The sequence below is a fragment of the Diabrotica virgifera genome, chromosome 9 (assembly GCF_917563875.1).
Source record: "Diabrotica virgifera virgifera chromosome 9, PGI_DIABVI_V3a".
Classification (NCBI taxonomy): domain Eukaryota; kingdom Metazoa; phylum Arthropoda; class Insecta; order Coleoptera; family Chrysomelidae; genus Diabrotica; species Diabrotica virgifera.
In genome coordinates, this window is record NC_065451.1 from 199,835,622 (window position 1) to 199,851,175 (window position 15,554).

At 31.4% G+C, this 15,554-nt stretch overlaps 1 protein-coding gene across 1 annotated transcript in view; it reads left to right on the forward strand.

The window, feature by feature from the left end:
- LOC114332900 (N-acetylgalactosamine kinase) overlaps nt 1–15,554 on the forward strand; it is a 288,678-nt gene that overhangs the window by 229,969 nt on the left and 43,155 nt on the right. Inside the window, exon 6 of the mRNA XM_050661397.1 lies at nt 14,787–15,042. Coding sequence (XP_050517354.1) covers nt 14,787–15,042 — 256 coding nt within the window. The remainder of the gene's footprint in view (nt 1–14,786; nt 15,043–15,554) is intronic.

Consider the following 15,554-nt stretch of genomic DNA (forward strand, 5'->3'; position numbering starts at 1 on the left):
GAGGAGTTACTAGTTTCTGATTCTATTTGTTCGGGAGTTTTCAATCTCACTAGTAGATTTACTTCCTGTTCTATGATTAGCCGGTATGTGTCTCAGTTTGTTTTGAAGCTATGCAGTCGATGTGTTGGTTTTTTTATTATCACCGTTGTGCTAATTGTGGCAATTATGGGACTATGATCTGATGATAAATCAAAACTTGGTACTACATCTGTATATGATTGAGATATTCCGTTTGTAATAAAGAAATCCAATAGGGCTGGTGTTTTATTTGGATCGGTTGGCCAATATGTGGGTGATCCCGTCGATAGGAATGAGTAGCTTTTATCCTGGATAACTTTTGCCAGCTCTCTGCCTTTAGTGGTTGTTAGACGTGAACCCCATAGCGTATGTTTACAGTTGTAATCTCCACCTGCTATAAATTTTGGCCCTAGAGTTTCGAAAAAGTTTAGAAAAAACGCAAAAACATGTCAAATAATACTTGAAGGGAAGACATTATGTCATATTTAAGCTTCCCGGGAAAGGCCGTCTCTCACCCCCCGTATCATCCTTTAATTTTTTTTAAATTACTTTCAAATTTCTGATTTGATATTTGGATTCTCATTTTTGTACTGATTTCAAAAATGTATAATACTTGATGTTTAAAGTGATTAGTTTATAAAAAAAATAAATACAATAGCAAGAAAATTTGATTGAATCAAAATTATTTTCTTAACAATTTTATAACATTTAGAATGAACTACCCATTTCACTACCAAAAATTTTAGCAAAAGTATTCAAAAATTTAAAAAATAATTATTCAAACTTTCAAAAGTCATTTTGAATAATTATTGTTAACATTTTTGGTAGTGAAATGCTCATTCAAAATGTTTGTATTTAAAAAAAAATTCAATCCAGTTTTCTTGCTTTTGTATTTACTTTTCTCATAAACTAATCACTTAAGTATCATGTGTTATACATTTTTGAAATCAGTACAAAGAGGAGAATCCAAATATAAAATAAAAAAAGGTGGAAGTTATTTAAAACAAAATTAAGGGATGATACGAGGGGTGAGAGGGTGCCTTTCCCGTCAAGCTTAAATATGGCATAATGTCTCCCCCTTCATATATTATTTGACGTGTTTTTGCGTTTTTTTTTTAAATCAGTGGTTTAAAAGTTATTTAAGGTGGATGGTGGATAGTTTTATCTGAAGAGCACTTTATATGTCTCTCCCTTAAGAACTTGTCCATATACTTGTTAACCTATGCAGCATTTTCGGTCTATCCAATCAGTTTCCTATTAGCATAATATATATATATTTTCAAAAAAAACTGTTACCACATAGTGATGTAGGGTCCCTATTAGCATAATTTGACCAAAAAATCATGTTATTGAAGACTTTATAAATCACTCCTTGTAACAGCATGTAAATACAACACTTTTACATTGCACAATCATAGACTACATATATTTTTACGTGTTTGCTGACATATGAGTGATTACTTGTATGTGTGCGTACATAGGTATTTGTCTGTGGTTGTAATTTATATACTTTTTTAAATATTGGTTTGATATTATATTTGCTAACAACCAGACAATGTTCTAACTCTGGTTTTTATTTGTAGCATTTAGTTTACTTGTAACCGTTAACCTGATAATGCTCTGCAAATTTTAGAGAGCAAAACCGGTCATCGGAGTAAAACAATAAATGATTGCAAGTACGTCTGATTTTTACTTAATTGAAAAACTGAAACTTCATTGGCAAACTCTAAAAATTTCAGCTCTTAATGTTTATAAATACTTGGACTGTGGATTAAAGATAATATCTTCTATAATTAAATCTACTACTAATTTATGAATCTACTATTGTCATATTATTCGTTGTTTAACTTACCCTTACCGTCCATTTAACCAGCATTTATTTTTCCAGAGTATTGACTTTTGTTACTCATCTTTAATAGATGTAGATGCAGACTAAAATAATACATTTCTTTACGTTCACATTTGCATTTCATAACAACTGATAGCAACATATAACATTGGAGGTCCCCCTATATATTCAACTGTAATACACCATAAAGTTGACTTTATCACTGCATAATATTTTATATCAATCTGAAATATTTTATTGCAGCAGCTCTTAAAGCCACTTCTACCGTCACTAATATTAAATTCAGCATTGTAGTAAAGTTTTACTAAACATTTCCATAAATAGCGTATGGCGGTATATGATCTTTCGCTTATATTTTCATAAATATCATAAAATTCGAGCTTCCTTCGGTGAATGTTGTTTTTGAAGTTGATACCGAGGTGAAAAGGTTAAAGGCAGGAAAATGGCTGTTTGCATGAGATAGAGACCTTTGTTTTCCTTCTATTTGTCTACAGTTTGGGGATAGTCAGGAATAAAATGGGCACAAGTAACATATACAAAAGATAATGGAAATATGTAGAATAGTAATTATGTGTGGAGTATCCTTTTAATATATTCAAGAATAAAAAACCGCTAAACGCCGTAAAAATGAGTGGCGCATATAATATTCCAGCTACAAAAGAGCTGATATGAATATTACGTGGCGCGAAAATGTATTTTAGTCCAGAAAGCCACTGCGCATCCGCTAGGAAAATATTCCGATTCTGATTTTTTGCACAATCTTACTCAAAAGGACCCCTTTTAACAAATTTGCATGTTGCCAGGACCAAAAGTGGGTCAAAAATTTTTTAACGTGTTTTATTTTTTGTTTTTTTCCTAAAATTATTTTTTTTTTTGCATGGAACAAAGTTTTTTTAGGTTTTTTGATCATTCCAAACAGAAAAGATTTTTATTGACATTTCTCTAAAGTTGATAGTTTTTGACATATAAGCGATTAAAAATTGAATAATTGCGAAATTGACTATTTTTAACCCTCAATAACTATGTGAAATACTGAAAATTTGAATGTTGCCAAGGTAGGTAGATATTCTTTAAACATCGATTGATGAAATCCCGAAGAGTTTTTTGCAATACACTATTCAAAACTCCTTTGTTTTTTAATTGCTAATCAAGCGTGCGCGACACTATTTTCCACCGACATCGACAGTATGATGCAAATGAAAGGAATAAATTCGTTATTTCGTAAACCGGCTTTAAGGAAAAATCCCGAAACAGTTCGATTTTTATTTTTAAGTTATGATATTGTGGCATATATGGTATACTAGTGACGTCATCCGTCTGGGCGTGATGACGTTATCGATGATTTTTTTAAATGAGAATAGGGGTCGTGTGCTAGCTCATTTGAAAGGTTATTCAATTCTCTATTCAGTAATATAAACATTTATATAATTATTTGTACAGGGTGTCCTTCTACTTCTTTTTTTGTCAAATAATTTAATTTAATAAAAATTTTTTGGACACCCTGTATAAATAATTATGTAAATGTTTACATTACTGAATAGAGAATTGAAGAACCTTTCAAATGAGCTACCACACGACCCCTATTCTCATTTAAAAAAATCATCGATTACGTCATCACGCCCAGCCGGATGACGTCACTAGTATACCATATATGCCACAATATCATAACTTCGTCCTGTTTCGGGTTTTTTTCTTAAAGTCGCCGGTTTACGAAATAACGAATTTATTCCTTTCATTTGCACCATACTGTCGGTGGAAAATAGTGCCACGCACGCGTGATAAGAAATTAAAAAACAAAGGAGTTTTGAATACTGTATTGCAAAAAACTCTTCGGGATTTCATCAATCGATGTTTAAAGAATATCTATCTACCTTGGCAACATTCAAATTTTAAGTTTTTCATATAGCGTTTGAAGGTTAAAAATGGCCTATTTCGCAATTTTTCAATTTTTAATCGCTTATAATATGTCAAAAACTATCAACTTTAGAGAAAAGTCACTGAAGACCTTTTCTGTTTGGAATGATCCAAAAAACCTAAAAAAAACTTTGTTCCATTAAAAAAAAAACTAATTTTAGGAAAAAACAAAAAAAAAATTTTTGACCCACTTTTGGTCCTGGCAACATGCAAATTTGTTAAAAGGGGTCCTTTCATTTTGATGGAAAAAAAAAATTCTAGTTTTATTTTAAAAGATGTTTTCATAATATTTGCTAAATTTGAAGTAAAAAGCACCACAAAAGAGTAACTTTGATACATAGACCAGGCCGCATCTGTAAAAATATTAGTACATTTGGACGTTGAGAGGTGACTCAAATTTTTTTGCAGAAATTGCTTGAAAATAAATCAAATAATAATATTTGAGTTATCCTCCCTCTCAAAAAGGTCCAGAACATTGTTTAAATATTCAAAATGTCAAAAAATTAAGGAAAAATTCGATTTTTTTCTTGGTTTTTTGATTATAACTTTAAAAGTATTTATTTTCGAGAAAAGTTGTACTTACATAAAAGTTGCGTAATTAAATTTCCTACAATATAGAATTGGTTAAAAATTTAAGAAATAGTCACCCTTGTTGCAAAATAGCAATAATTGTGAAAAAAAACTTAAAAAAACAAGTATTCGCATTATACGTTTTTCAACCATTTATGCTACACTTAGGACCTTCATATTTTACCCTGAAAAACTATATGATACAGTAAAACAATACTGCATATTTCATTAAGATCGGTTCAATAGATTTTGCAAAATAAATTTTGCAATCCAGCTTTCGTAAAAAAAATCATTTTTTCAAAATGTTACAGGAGTGAAAATAAAGCGGATAGCAAGTTGAAAATATTTTTTTTTATAGAAGTGTACTGTACCTTTCATTTGAAATTTTCAAAATTAAAGTTGATTAATTACCACGGCGTCAGGAATGTTTTTAAATAAACATTAATTATTGGTGCTACGCGCAGGACAGCGGATAGTTTGTTTTGATTGGGCATTCCAATGACCTTTGATAATGATTGATACATTTTAATTTTTATTACATTTCGATATAAATAAATAAATTGTTTATTGCAAAATAAAAACACATACTCTATCCTTTGAAATAACACTTTTATTAGCAAAAACTTTCTTTTCCGCAAATCGCCAGGAAATTTTGACATTCCTGTCAAAATTACTTGAAGAAAAAGTCAGGACTTCCTTACTGTAAGGAAATGTCATTTCCTTACTGTAAGGAAATGATATTTCCGTACAGTTGTTAGTGTTCTACATAAATGATAGAAAACATTGTCAAGTTTGACAATTCAACCTCAATACGTTTCCATAGTAACCCAAGTAATTTTATTAGGAATTTCAAAGCACCATTTATTTGGGAATGAAATTATCGCGTTTTTTTTAAATCAATCAATATCTGTCGAATTTTAAACGATTTGCGGAAAAATAGTATGTTTACCTCGTAGGAAAAGCCACATTCCTGGACTCTGTGTTGCTAAGTCTCGGCTTGCGCCTCGACTTAGCAATCTTCACAGTCGTCCAGGAATGTTAAGCTTTTCCTACCCGGTAAACAATGTACTATTGTTAATATATTTTAACTTAAATAATAAAAGTTTATTATTTTTAAACATATGCAATTGTTTAAACAATATTTCACAAACAGTAATAAAACTAGTTTGATTTTTGTGGAATTAAAATATTAAAATACAAGAAAATATAGAGTAAGAAAATAATATATTAGATGAAGATTGAAAGAAATTTTGGTGAAAATCAACTTGTGTGAATCGAACACCGCTGTCCTGCGCGTAGCACCAAAAATTATTGTTTATTTCAAAAATTTTCTGACGCCGTGGTAATTAATCGATTTTAATTTTGAAAATTTCAAATAAAAGGTACAGTACACTTCTATAAGCAAAAAAAAAATTCAACTTGCTATCTGCTTTATTTTCAGTCCTGTAACATTTTGAAAAAATGAATTTTTTGCGAAAGTTGGATTGCAAAATTTATTTTGCAAAATCTATTGAACCGAGCTTAATGAAATTTACAGTATTGTTTTACTGTATCATAAAGTTTTTCTGGGTGAAATATGAAGGTCCTAAGTGTAGCATAAATGGTTGAAAAACGTAAAATGCGAATACTTGTTTTTGTATGACTTTTTCGCAATTATTGCTATTTTGCAACTAGGGTGACTATTTTTTAAATTCATAACCAATTCTATATTGTAGGAAATTTAATTACGCAACTTTTATGTCAGTACAACTTTTCTCGGAAATGAATACTTTTAAAGTTATAATCAAAAAACCAAAAAAAAAATCGAATTTTTCCTTCAATTTTTGACATTTTGATTATTTAAACAATGTTCCGGACCTTTTTGAGAGGGAAGATAACTCAAATATTATTACTTGATTTATTTTCAAGCAATTTCTGCAAAAAAATTTGAGTCACCTCTCAACGTCCATCTCAAAACAGATGCGCCCTGGACTAACAGTTTGTATTTTGAAGCTCTTTTGTGGCGTTTTACTTCAAATTTAGCAACTGTTATAGAAAGACCTTTTAAAATAAAACTAGAATTTTATTTTCCATCAAAATGAAAATACATTGTCGCGCCACGTAATATTCATATCAGCTCTTTTGTAGCTGGAATATTGTATGCGTCACACATTTTTACGGCGTTTAGCGGTTTTTATTCTTGTAACAGTAGTTTTTCAAAGTTATTTATAAATTAAATGTATGAAGTTGAATGTAATGTTTCTGTATTCCACGTTGAGCGTTATAAATGGTCGCCTTTCTAGCATTATCTCTCAATTTATCTAGTGTCAATCAAATGTACACTAGATTTTTTTTCTATTCGAAATAAATTGAAAAAAAAATATTGGGATGGCCGGTAAATGAACTCGGATTGCCTTCAAATCAAATTTAGCGTCGTAGCCACTACAACTACATAAACCATTTCGGCGATAATGGTCAAATGGATTATACTTTAGAGCTTGATAACTTCGAAACGGCTTAACCGATTTTGATCACTAATCATGAGTTTGAAAGGTATTGACAAGTGTAGTATCTGATGCATTCAAGGTCAAGTATGATAACTGAAGGTATTACAGTAATCATGGAGCTTGAAAAATCGTTTTTCCCATAGGAAATAGATTTGATCACACACTTATAAAGCCTGTAACTTAAAAATTCAAATTTTCCCTGATATAAGGTATACACCGTTAGACGCGTCTAGAGTCCTCCTACAAACGCTCCTACAAAAACCAACATTTTCAAAGTTTAGTTTTTCAGTTTTTAGGCTATTCTGAGCCGTGTGTATGTCTGATCGTAACCGTTTAGGCACCATTTGAAAGCTTAACCCTATTAATTTGGTGTATTTGCTATTTTCCTGCCTTTCCTTGAACATAAGATATATATTATGCCCCCAAAAAAATATGTCGTTTTGTACCTACCCAGTCCTATAGCTGGCTTATGGATGGTCGAAAATCACAAACTACACCGGTTCTGAATCGGCCCTGACTCTCTCTTGAAACACAAAAAAAATTCAGATCGGTGTAACTTTTCCACAAACATACACACATACCCACATACAAACATTTTTCCCTTTTTAAATAGAAATTGAATAAAATTTCTTAGCTCGGTAACTTTTGAATGGTATAGTATAACCGATTTTGAAAATTAAACATGCGTTGGAAAGATAATAATCAGTAGGTACTATCAGAAGGCGCAAAGGTCGAACATAAATTTTCGAAATTTTTGGGAGTTTTGGGGACAAGAACGAAAAACACACCCTAAATGGGAAGGGCCGTAAAATCCACACCCTTGGACCAAAATAGATGGTTGACATATGGATGGGCGAGTCTTTTCCTATACTTTAAGATGGCAGTTTGCACAATTTTCAATTCAGTCAGATTTAAACAATCGAAAATTTCGTGTATATATAGTGTCGCATGTACGGGGGTTGTGCGCCACTGGCGAGAACTGCCGTTCTCTGGGATAGGGCATTAACTTTAATCATTAAAGTATAAGTCTAAGGTATTATATAGTAATAGGCAAACATCGCCGGATTCAATTCGATGTCAAATATAAACAAGCAGATAATAAACATTTCTCAAACTTCCTGTGCCGTCCTGTAAAGTCACTGGAAAATCATCACAATCATCAGCCCATCTTAAGTCCGCTGCACGTTGGTTTCCAGTTGTAACAATATGTAACGCTTACTCTGAGAAAGGGTTGGGGGCTAATTTTAACAAGGAAACAAACGAACATTTACCTTAGAAAAGGCGGTCGATATGAGCTTGGGAGAAAAGCAAGCACCCATTCGTACTTGGTGCGAGACGGCTACTCGTATTTTTGATTGGAGAGCTCTAAGGTCGTGGGACGTTTAGGGAATTATAGAATAGGAGTACTAACTACTGAAATAAAGATGCTTACAGATGTCCTTAAACTTTTGGAAAAAAGAAAGATTTCTGATAATATTTTTTAGATCGCCTTTTCAGAAATTTCTTGACAAATAGGTTGTGACCCCAGTTTTGTTTACAAACTGAATTTAGGTCAAGAGCAGAAGTTGCAACAATTATGATGAACGCTGTAGAATCCCAGATGATCTGGGATTCTATTGGGCACAAGTGAGATTTTCGCTTGATAAATATAAACGGTTGTTTGTTGCAACTGTCATAGTTTCTACTATTTTTTGGTCTTTCTTTTGTGTATTGCTTTTATCCCAGTTTTAAAAAATGAAGTCTACCCAAGTTAATGATTTGAAAACAGGAGAGTTATCTTATATAATTTTCATAAGAGGCTTTAATATCCCGAATAATAAAAAGTTAAAGAGAAACGTAAGTTGTTGAGATCCCATTTTAAAAAAGGGGCCACTTCGTCTACAAGTTTAATCGATTTGACTAAAAATGTAGTGAATACTAATGAGGAATAACCCGAGTCCAGTCAATCCTTGCAGATTTACAGAGTACTGCTGAATCAATAAATGCACAAACAGAAAAGCTGATGAGCAACAAGGCTTCCGGAAGAACCGCAGCACAATTAATCGATGCAATTTTTATTACCAGGCAAATAGTAGAAAAGTCTATTGAATATGGAAAACCAGCATACATGTGCTTTGTAAATTTAAAAAGTGCTTTTGACAGGGTGAGGCGAAATGATATCTTAAATTGATTACAAGCTGAACAAATAGACCACCAGATAAAGTTGAACAATTGTGGATTAGTTTCAAATTACATAATACAAAATACGTATTTGGAAATATATATAGACCCCCGGATAAAAATATAAATGATTTTTTATGCGACTTTGAAGAAAATTTAGCTGAAATTTTCACACAGTTTGATGAAATAATTTGTGGAGGGGACATAAATATTGACATGTTAAAGGGGCCGTCCTGCAATAACGTAACAAAGTTTATTAACATTACAGAAATATTTAATCTACAACAAATAATTAATGAACCTACTCGAATCACAGCTACTGGTGAATCACTTATTGATGTCATTTTAATTTCAAATCAAAACAATTCTTACATTCATGGTAATAAAGAACTATTTATTACTTCTGATCATCAGTTAGTATTTTGTGCATTTAATTTTGATATCAGTAATAAAGAAAATGTTATATATACAAGAAATTTAATAGTTCAGAGAAATAAGGAAAAAAAATATCATGTTGGTGACACATCCCCCTCCAGGCTGAAACCAAATTTTTCGAGTAATATGGTCATCTATGATAATAACCTATATGTTTCCTGCAGCCGATTTTGATGATATACATAGTTATAAACAAATGAAGATCAAAAAACGGTAAATTTTCGCTTTTTTCGTCTATAACCAAAAAGTTAAGTATTTTAAACAAATTTAAGAGTAATAAGCTCATAAACCGTATAAAAAACTTCAATATGGCGTTCGCTGAATATGTCTATCCTTATTGGTTACTTAGACAATTGCCAAATAAATAATAAATTTTGAGTTTTTATAAATATTCATAACTTATGTAAAAATTAACTTAGAACCTTCTTATTACATGGAATGCTGAGACTTATGGTGCTTAAATTATACCCTAAATTCCAAAGCAATTGGTCAAATAGTTTAAAAGTTATTTAATTTGTTTATCCAAAATTTATTTTTTTTGCAACACTGTAAGTCAGAAAATGATGAAGTTACAGTAATATTTTGGATAGTTTATGAAAGAAGAAAATTTACAGTATTAATTTAATTTAAAAAAAATGACAAAAAATAATTATAGATATTGCAAAATAATTTTGCAAAAACATGTGAATTAAAAAAATGGGGGGGCTAACTTTGTCCCTAAATGTCCTAGAACAGTTGTTTTTCTTTCTAAGTGTGTATAAAAATTCAGTCTTTCTAAATATGAAAAAATAATTTTTCTACGGGTAACGGTTAAAAAGTTATTCTAATTGTTTATAAGTAAGCAAAGAATGGACATGTTTTTGCAAAATAATTTTACACTGTTTAAAATTATTTTTTGTCATTTATTTTTAATTAAGGTAATAGTATAAATGTTCTTCTTTCATAAACTGTCAGAAGTATTATTGTAACCTCATAATTTTCTGACTTATAGTGTTGCAAAAAAAATGAATTTGGGAAAAATAAATTAAATAACTTTTAAACTATTTGACCAATTGCTATGAAATTTAAAATATAATTTAAGTACAAGAAGTCTCGGCATTCCGTGTAATAAGAAGATTCTAAGTTAATTTTTACCTAAGTTACGAATATTTATAAAAACTCAATATTTATGATTTATTTTGCAATTTTCTAAGCAACCAATAAGGTTGGACATATTCAGCGAATGTCATATTGAAGTTTTTTATACGATTTATGAGTTTCTTACTCTCAAATTTGTTTAAAGTGCTTAACTTTTTGGTAATAGACGAAAAAAGCGATAATTTACCGTTTTTCGATCTTCATTTGTTTATAACTATGTATATCATCAAAATCGGCTGCAGGAAACATATAGGTTATTATCATAGATGACCATATTACTCAAAAAATTTGGTTTCGGCCTGGAGGGGGATGTGTCACGAGAAAAACCTTATTTCTCTGGACTATAACTAACATAGATAAAAATTTATTGGAAGATTTTTTATATTCGTCTCCTTTCGAAGAAATATTTCGGTTAGAAAATATTAATGATAAAGTTTCACTTTTTAATCAGTTAATGGTAAATATTTTTGATACATTAGCTCCTATTAGAAAAAGAAAAAACAAAAAAATAAATCCTCCATGGCTTACAGATAACATAAAACTATTGATAAATCTGAGAGATAAAGCTCTTTCTAAATACCGAACAACAAAACGTCCAGCTCATTACCAGTATTACAAAGATTTGAAAAATTTCACTACTGTTGCAATAAGAAACGAAAAAAGGGGGTATTTTCATTTTTGTTTGAATACTTATGGTAGAAATAGTAAACAAATGTGGCAACAAATCAGAAAGTTGGATATTCGTTCGGAACCGGCAAATAGAGAAATACCGCAAAATTTAGATAATCCTAATAATATAAATAATCATTTTCTTTTAGTAACTGGTAATATGACTGAGCCAGATCAGAACTTATAACTTTTCTATAATAATAATTTAAAGACAAATTTTAATTAATTATTGAATTTCATCACAGTTAATACAAATACTGTGTATAAATATTTACTAGAAATTAAAACTAAAGCAGTGGGAGTCGACGAATTACAAATTGACATGCTTTTGCTATGTTGCCCATACATTTCACCATTCATAACTAATATTGTTAATACCTGTATTGAATTATCAGTTTTTCCCGATGAATGGAAAATATCAAAAGTTTTTCCTTTGCCTAAGAAATCCAACATAACTAGTATGAGTGAACTCAGACCTATTTCCATTTTATCTGTGTTGTCGAAAGTTTTAGAAAAAATAATAAAAAATCAAATTGAACAACATACAAGTCAATATGATATTTTACCAACTAGTCAGTCAGGCTTTCGGCGGGGCTACAGCTGTGCAACAGCGCTATTGGAAGTTACCGATGACATACTTCGAGACATAGATAAGGGAAATTCTAGTATACTAATACTTGTGGATTATACAAAAGCTTTTGATACAATGAATCATCAGTTATTATTCAATATTTTGCATTATGTAGGGTTCTCTCCAAATGCTATTAAATTTATTAAACACTATCTAACTAACAGATCTCAGTTTGTGGAAACAAGTTCGGGAATATCTAATAAAAAAAATATATTTTGTGGTGTGCCCCAAGGTTCAGTTTTGGGACCGGTTTTATTTTGTCTATATGCAAGTAACGTATCTACTGTTTTAGAAAATTGTAAAGCTTACATTTATGCAGATGATACTCAGATAAAAATTAGTATAACCGAGTTCGATAGTATTATCACAAATGAACGTATTAATACAGAATTGTCAAAACTTGTAAACTTTTCAAAAAGGCATCAGTTAATCATAAATCCCACTAAAACTCAAATGTTAGTGTTCGGAAAAAACAAAGACGTCATTTCAGAGCAACTATCAGTCTCAATTGATGGTGTTGATGTATTATCTGTTAATGTGGCACGAAATTTAGGTTTAGAATTAGATACAGATCTCAAATTTGGCAGTCATGTGAATAAGTGCATTAAACGGGCTTATACCAATCTAAAAATGCTTTTTCCGCATCGTCACATTTTAGATCAAAAGACAAAAATTTTATTGTGTGATACAATGGTTCTCAGTCACTTTAATTATTGTGATACAGTATATGGTCCGTGCCTTGACAACATAGAAACAACACGTATTCAAAGGGCTCAAAACTCTTGTCTCCGGTACATCTACGGTATCAGAAAATTCGAAAGAATTAGCCATAAACTGATTGAAGCTAAATGGTTAAATATGAAGAGTAGAAGAGAGTTACATTTGACCACATTGTATCATAGAATAATATTATATAAGTCTCCACCATATTTATACAATAAAATTACGTTTCGCAGTGATGTGCACAACATACATACTCGTTTCAGAGGCCAAATATCACCACCTGCTCACCGAACTACTAAATTTCAAGGATCATTCACATATATGATTTTTAAAATATATAACCAAGTACCCCAACATCTAAAATATCTACCAATAAGTACGTTTAAGACTAAGTACAAAAGTATTTTACAAGAAAGTAAATAGCAATTCTTTTTCTTTGTATTTTTTTTTAATGTCATATATCATTTGTTTTTGTTTATAGTAATAAAGGGATGACACTTCATTGTATCAGCCTAGCTGTTTGTCATCTCTTTTTTGCAGAAATGTATTATTGAATTTAATATGTAAGTATTATAATGTATTGTTACATATCATTCTGCAAATAAAACATATTATTATTACATATTATATTATTATTATATATTATTACATATTATATTATTATTAATTATATTATTATTATTATAATAAGGCTAATTAATGAAATTAACAAGAACAACAAGACCAGAGTTAAAATGTCAACAGGAGAAACAGAACCATAGAACTAAAAGGAGGAATCCGCCAAGGAGACTCGCTCAGCCCATTGTTATTCAATATGGTGATGAATCAAATAATTCACGAAGTAAGAAAACGACATGGATACCACATGGGAGTGCATAAAATCACGATACTGTGCTATGCCGATGATGCAGTACTAATTGCTGATAACGAGGATGGCCTACAAAGGCAGCTCCACACTTTCAATATCACAGCAAATGAACTTAATATGAGAATATCAGTAGAAAAAACTAAATGTAAGTGATAAGTAAAGCGTATGCAAGTTAGAAATAGACGGCCAAATTGTAGAACAAGTAATGAAATTCAATTGCCTAGGAGTAGAGATCACTAGTGACAGGAATATAAGAACAGAGACCACAACACAAGCAACAAAAACGGCAAGAGTAAGTGGTTGCCTCCGAGAAACCATATTTATGGAGAAACAAATATCTGACCACGGAAAGCAAAATAAAAGTATAGAAGACAACAGTAAAACCTATCCTAACATATGCAGCGGAGACAAGGACCGATACAAGAAAGACGAAACAACAAATCAACAATATCGAAATGAAAGTATTACGATCAATAGCGGGCATATCATTAAGAGACAGACAAAGCAACAGAAGTATACGAGAATGATGCAAAATTCAAAATATTAACAGGTGGATAAAAACAAAAACAAAACTGGAACGAATATGTAAACCGAATGGAACCAGATATATTAGCGAACTTCTGTAGAAACAACAAGCCGTATAGCAGAAGACCCGTTGGAAGGCCGCCGAAAAGGTGGAAAGACAATGCACAGTCAAAAACAACTGAAACAGAATAAGAGGCAGACAAACAGGAGTAATCCTAGTCGCGCGAAGAAGAAGACGAAGAAGAAAAGGTATTTTTGCTAGATTCGAGACAAGGTTTAATGTAGACTACATATTAGAAAAGTTTCCTATGGAAGCTGTTGAAGAGGATGCATAAACAGTTATCGAGGATTACAAATTGGATTTGTTAATGTTAAAGGGAGATGTCTTGGAAAAAGAAGAGACATCCGACAGTGCTTCCATCCCATCGACTAGTAGTACAACTTCAGCCCCCGTCGCTCCTAGTAGTTCAGTTTTAGCCATCAACCCCCTTCGGACTAAGCATTCCATATTGTTACAAGCCCATTTGAAAAATGAAAACAAAAATCGAGTAAAAAAGGTTTGTTAATTAGAAATGTAAAAATAATATTCCGTTTCTAAGCGTTTTTCTAGGGATACGGCCAAATTCACCCTGTAACTGCTGCATTAAATCATTAAAGCTCAAGATTCCTAAAACATATATAATTCATTTATGTATTAAAAATGCTTTATGTGTCTTTCTACCAAGCGTTTTATTATTAAAATCTACAGAATCTTTGTGTAATAGCCAATGAAACTTCTAAGTTAACCCCGTTTATTTCCAGATAATTGCGAAAAAACAAGGACTGGAATGGATGAAAATGAAGCGATTATCGGAACTCCAGCAAGCTCTTTCCGCCGATCTCTCCAAGATGATTTCCATCGTCGAATCGAGTTTACACGAACATCCCTACACGAAGGAAGAAATCGTGACTGAACTACAAACGACTCCTCAAGTGCTCGAAGAGACATCTCTAACCCCGAACACGAAACACATCAAAAGTTTTAAACTGCGCCAAAGAGCGCTGCATGTGTTTCATGGTGAGTATGCGTTGAATCTTTTGTTTGTAAACTATTTCGTCCGGAACAACTGGCTTAAGTGGATACGAATTTCATCCAGACACGCTGGCTTAAGTGGATAGGGAACTTTGAGAGATCATACGTCTTGTGTGCGATGGTGGTTTCGTATAAACTTAAATAAAACGGGGATTAGAATACAGACGTGATGTATTTATATGAATCTTCATTAAAACACGTACAGTGTACAGTGGGAACTGCTTATTAGAAAATCAAACTCGGGAATTATGGCGCAAACTTTGGGTGCTTTACTTTTTCTTTTGCAAACCTGAAATAAACGTAAAGTGCCACTGAGCATAAAATAAGCTGTAATAAAGTCATTGGCAGGATTAGAGGGAGGGGTAAAAACAAATCCAAAAAATGTTATTGTGAAACTATGAAAATACGATATGAATAACGATCCCTTAAGCAATATAGCCTTGTTTCAAACACAAGAGAAAGACATTTGAGTGTTATATTTACTTATTTAGTTTCAT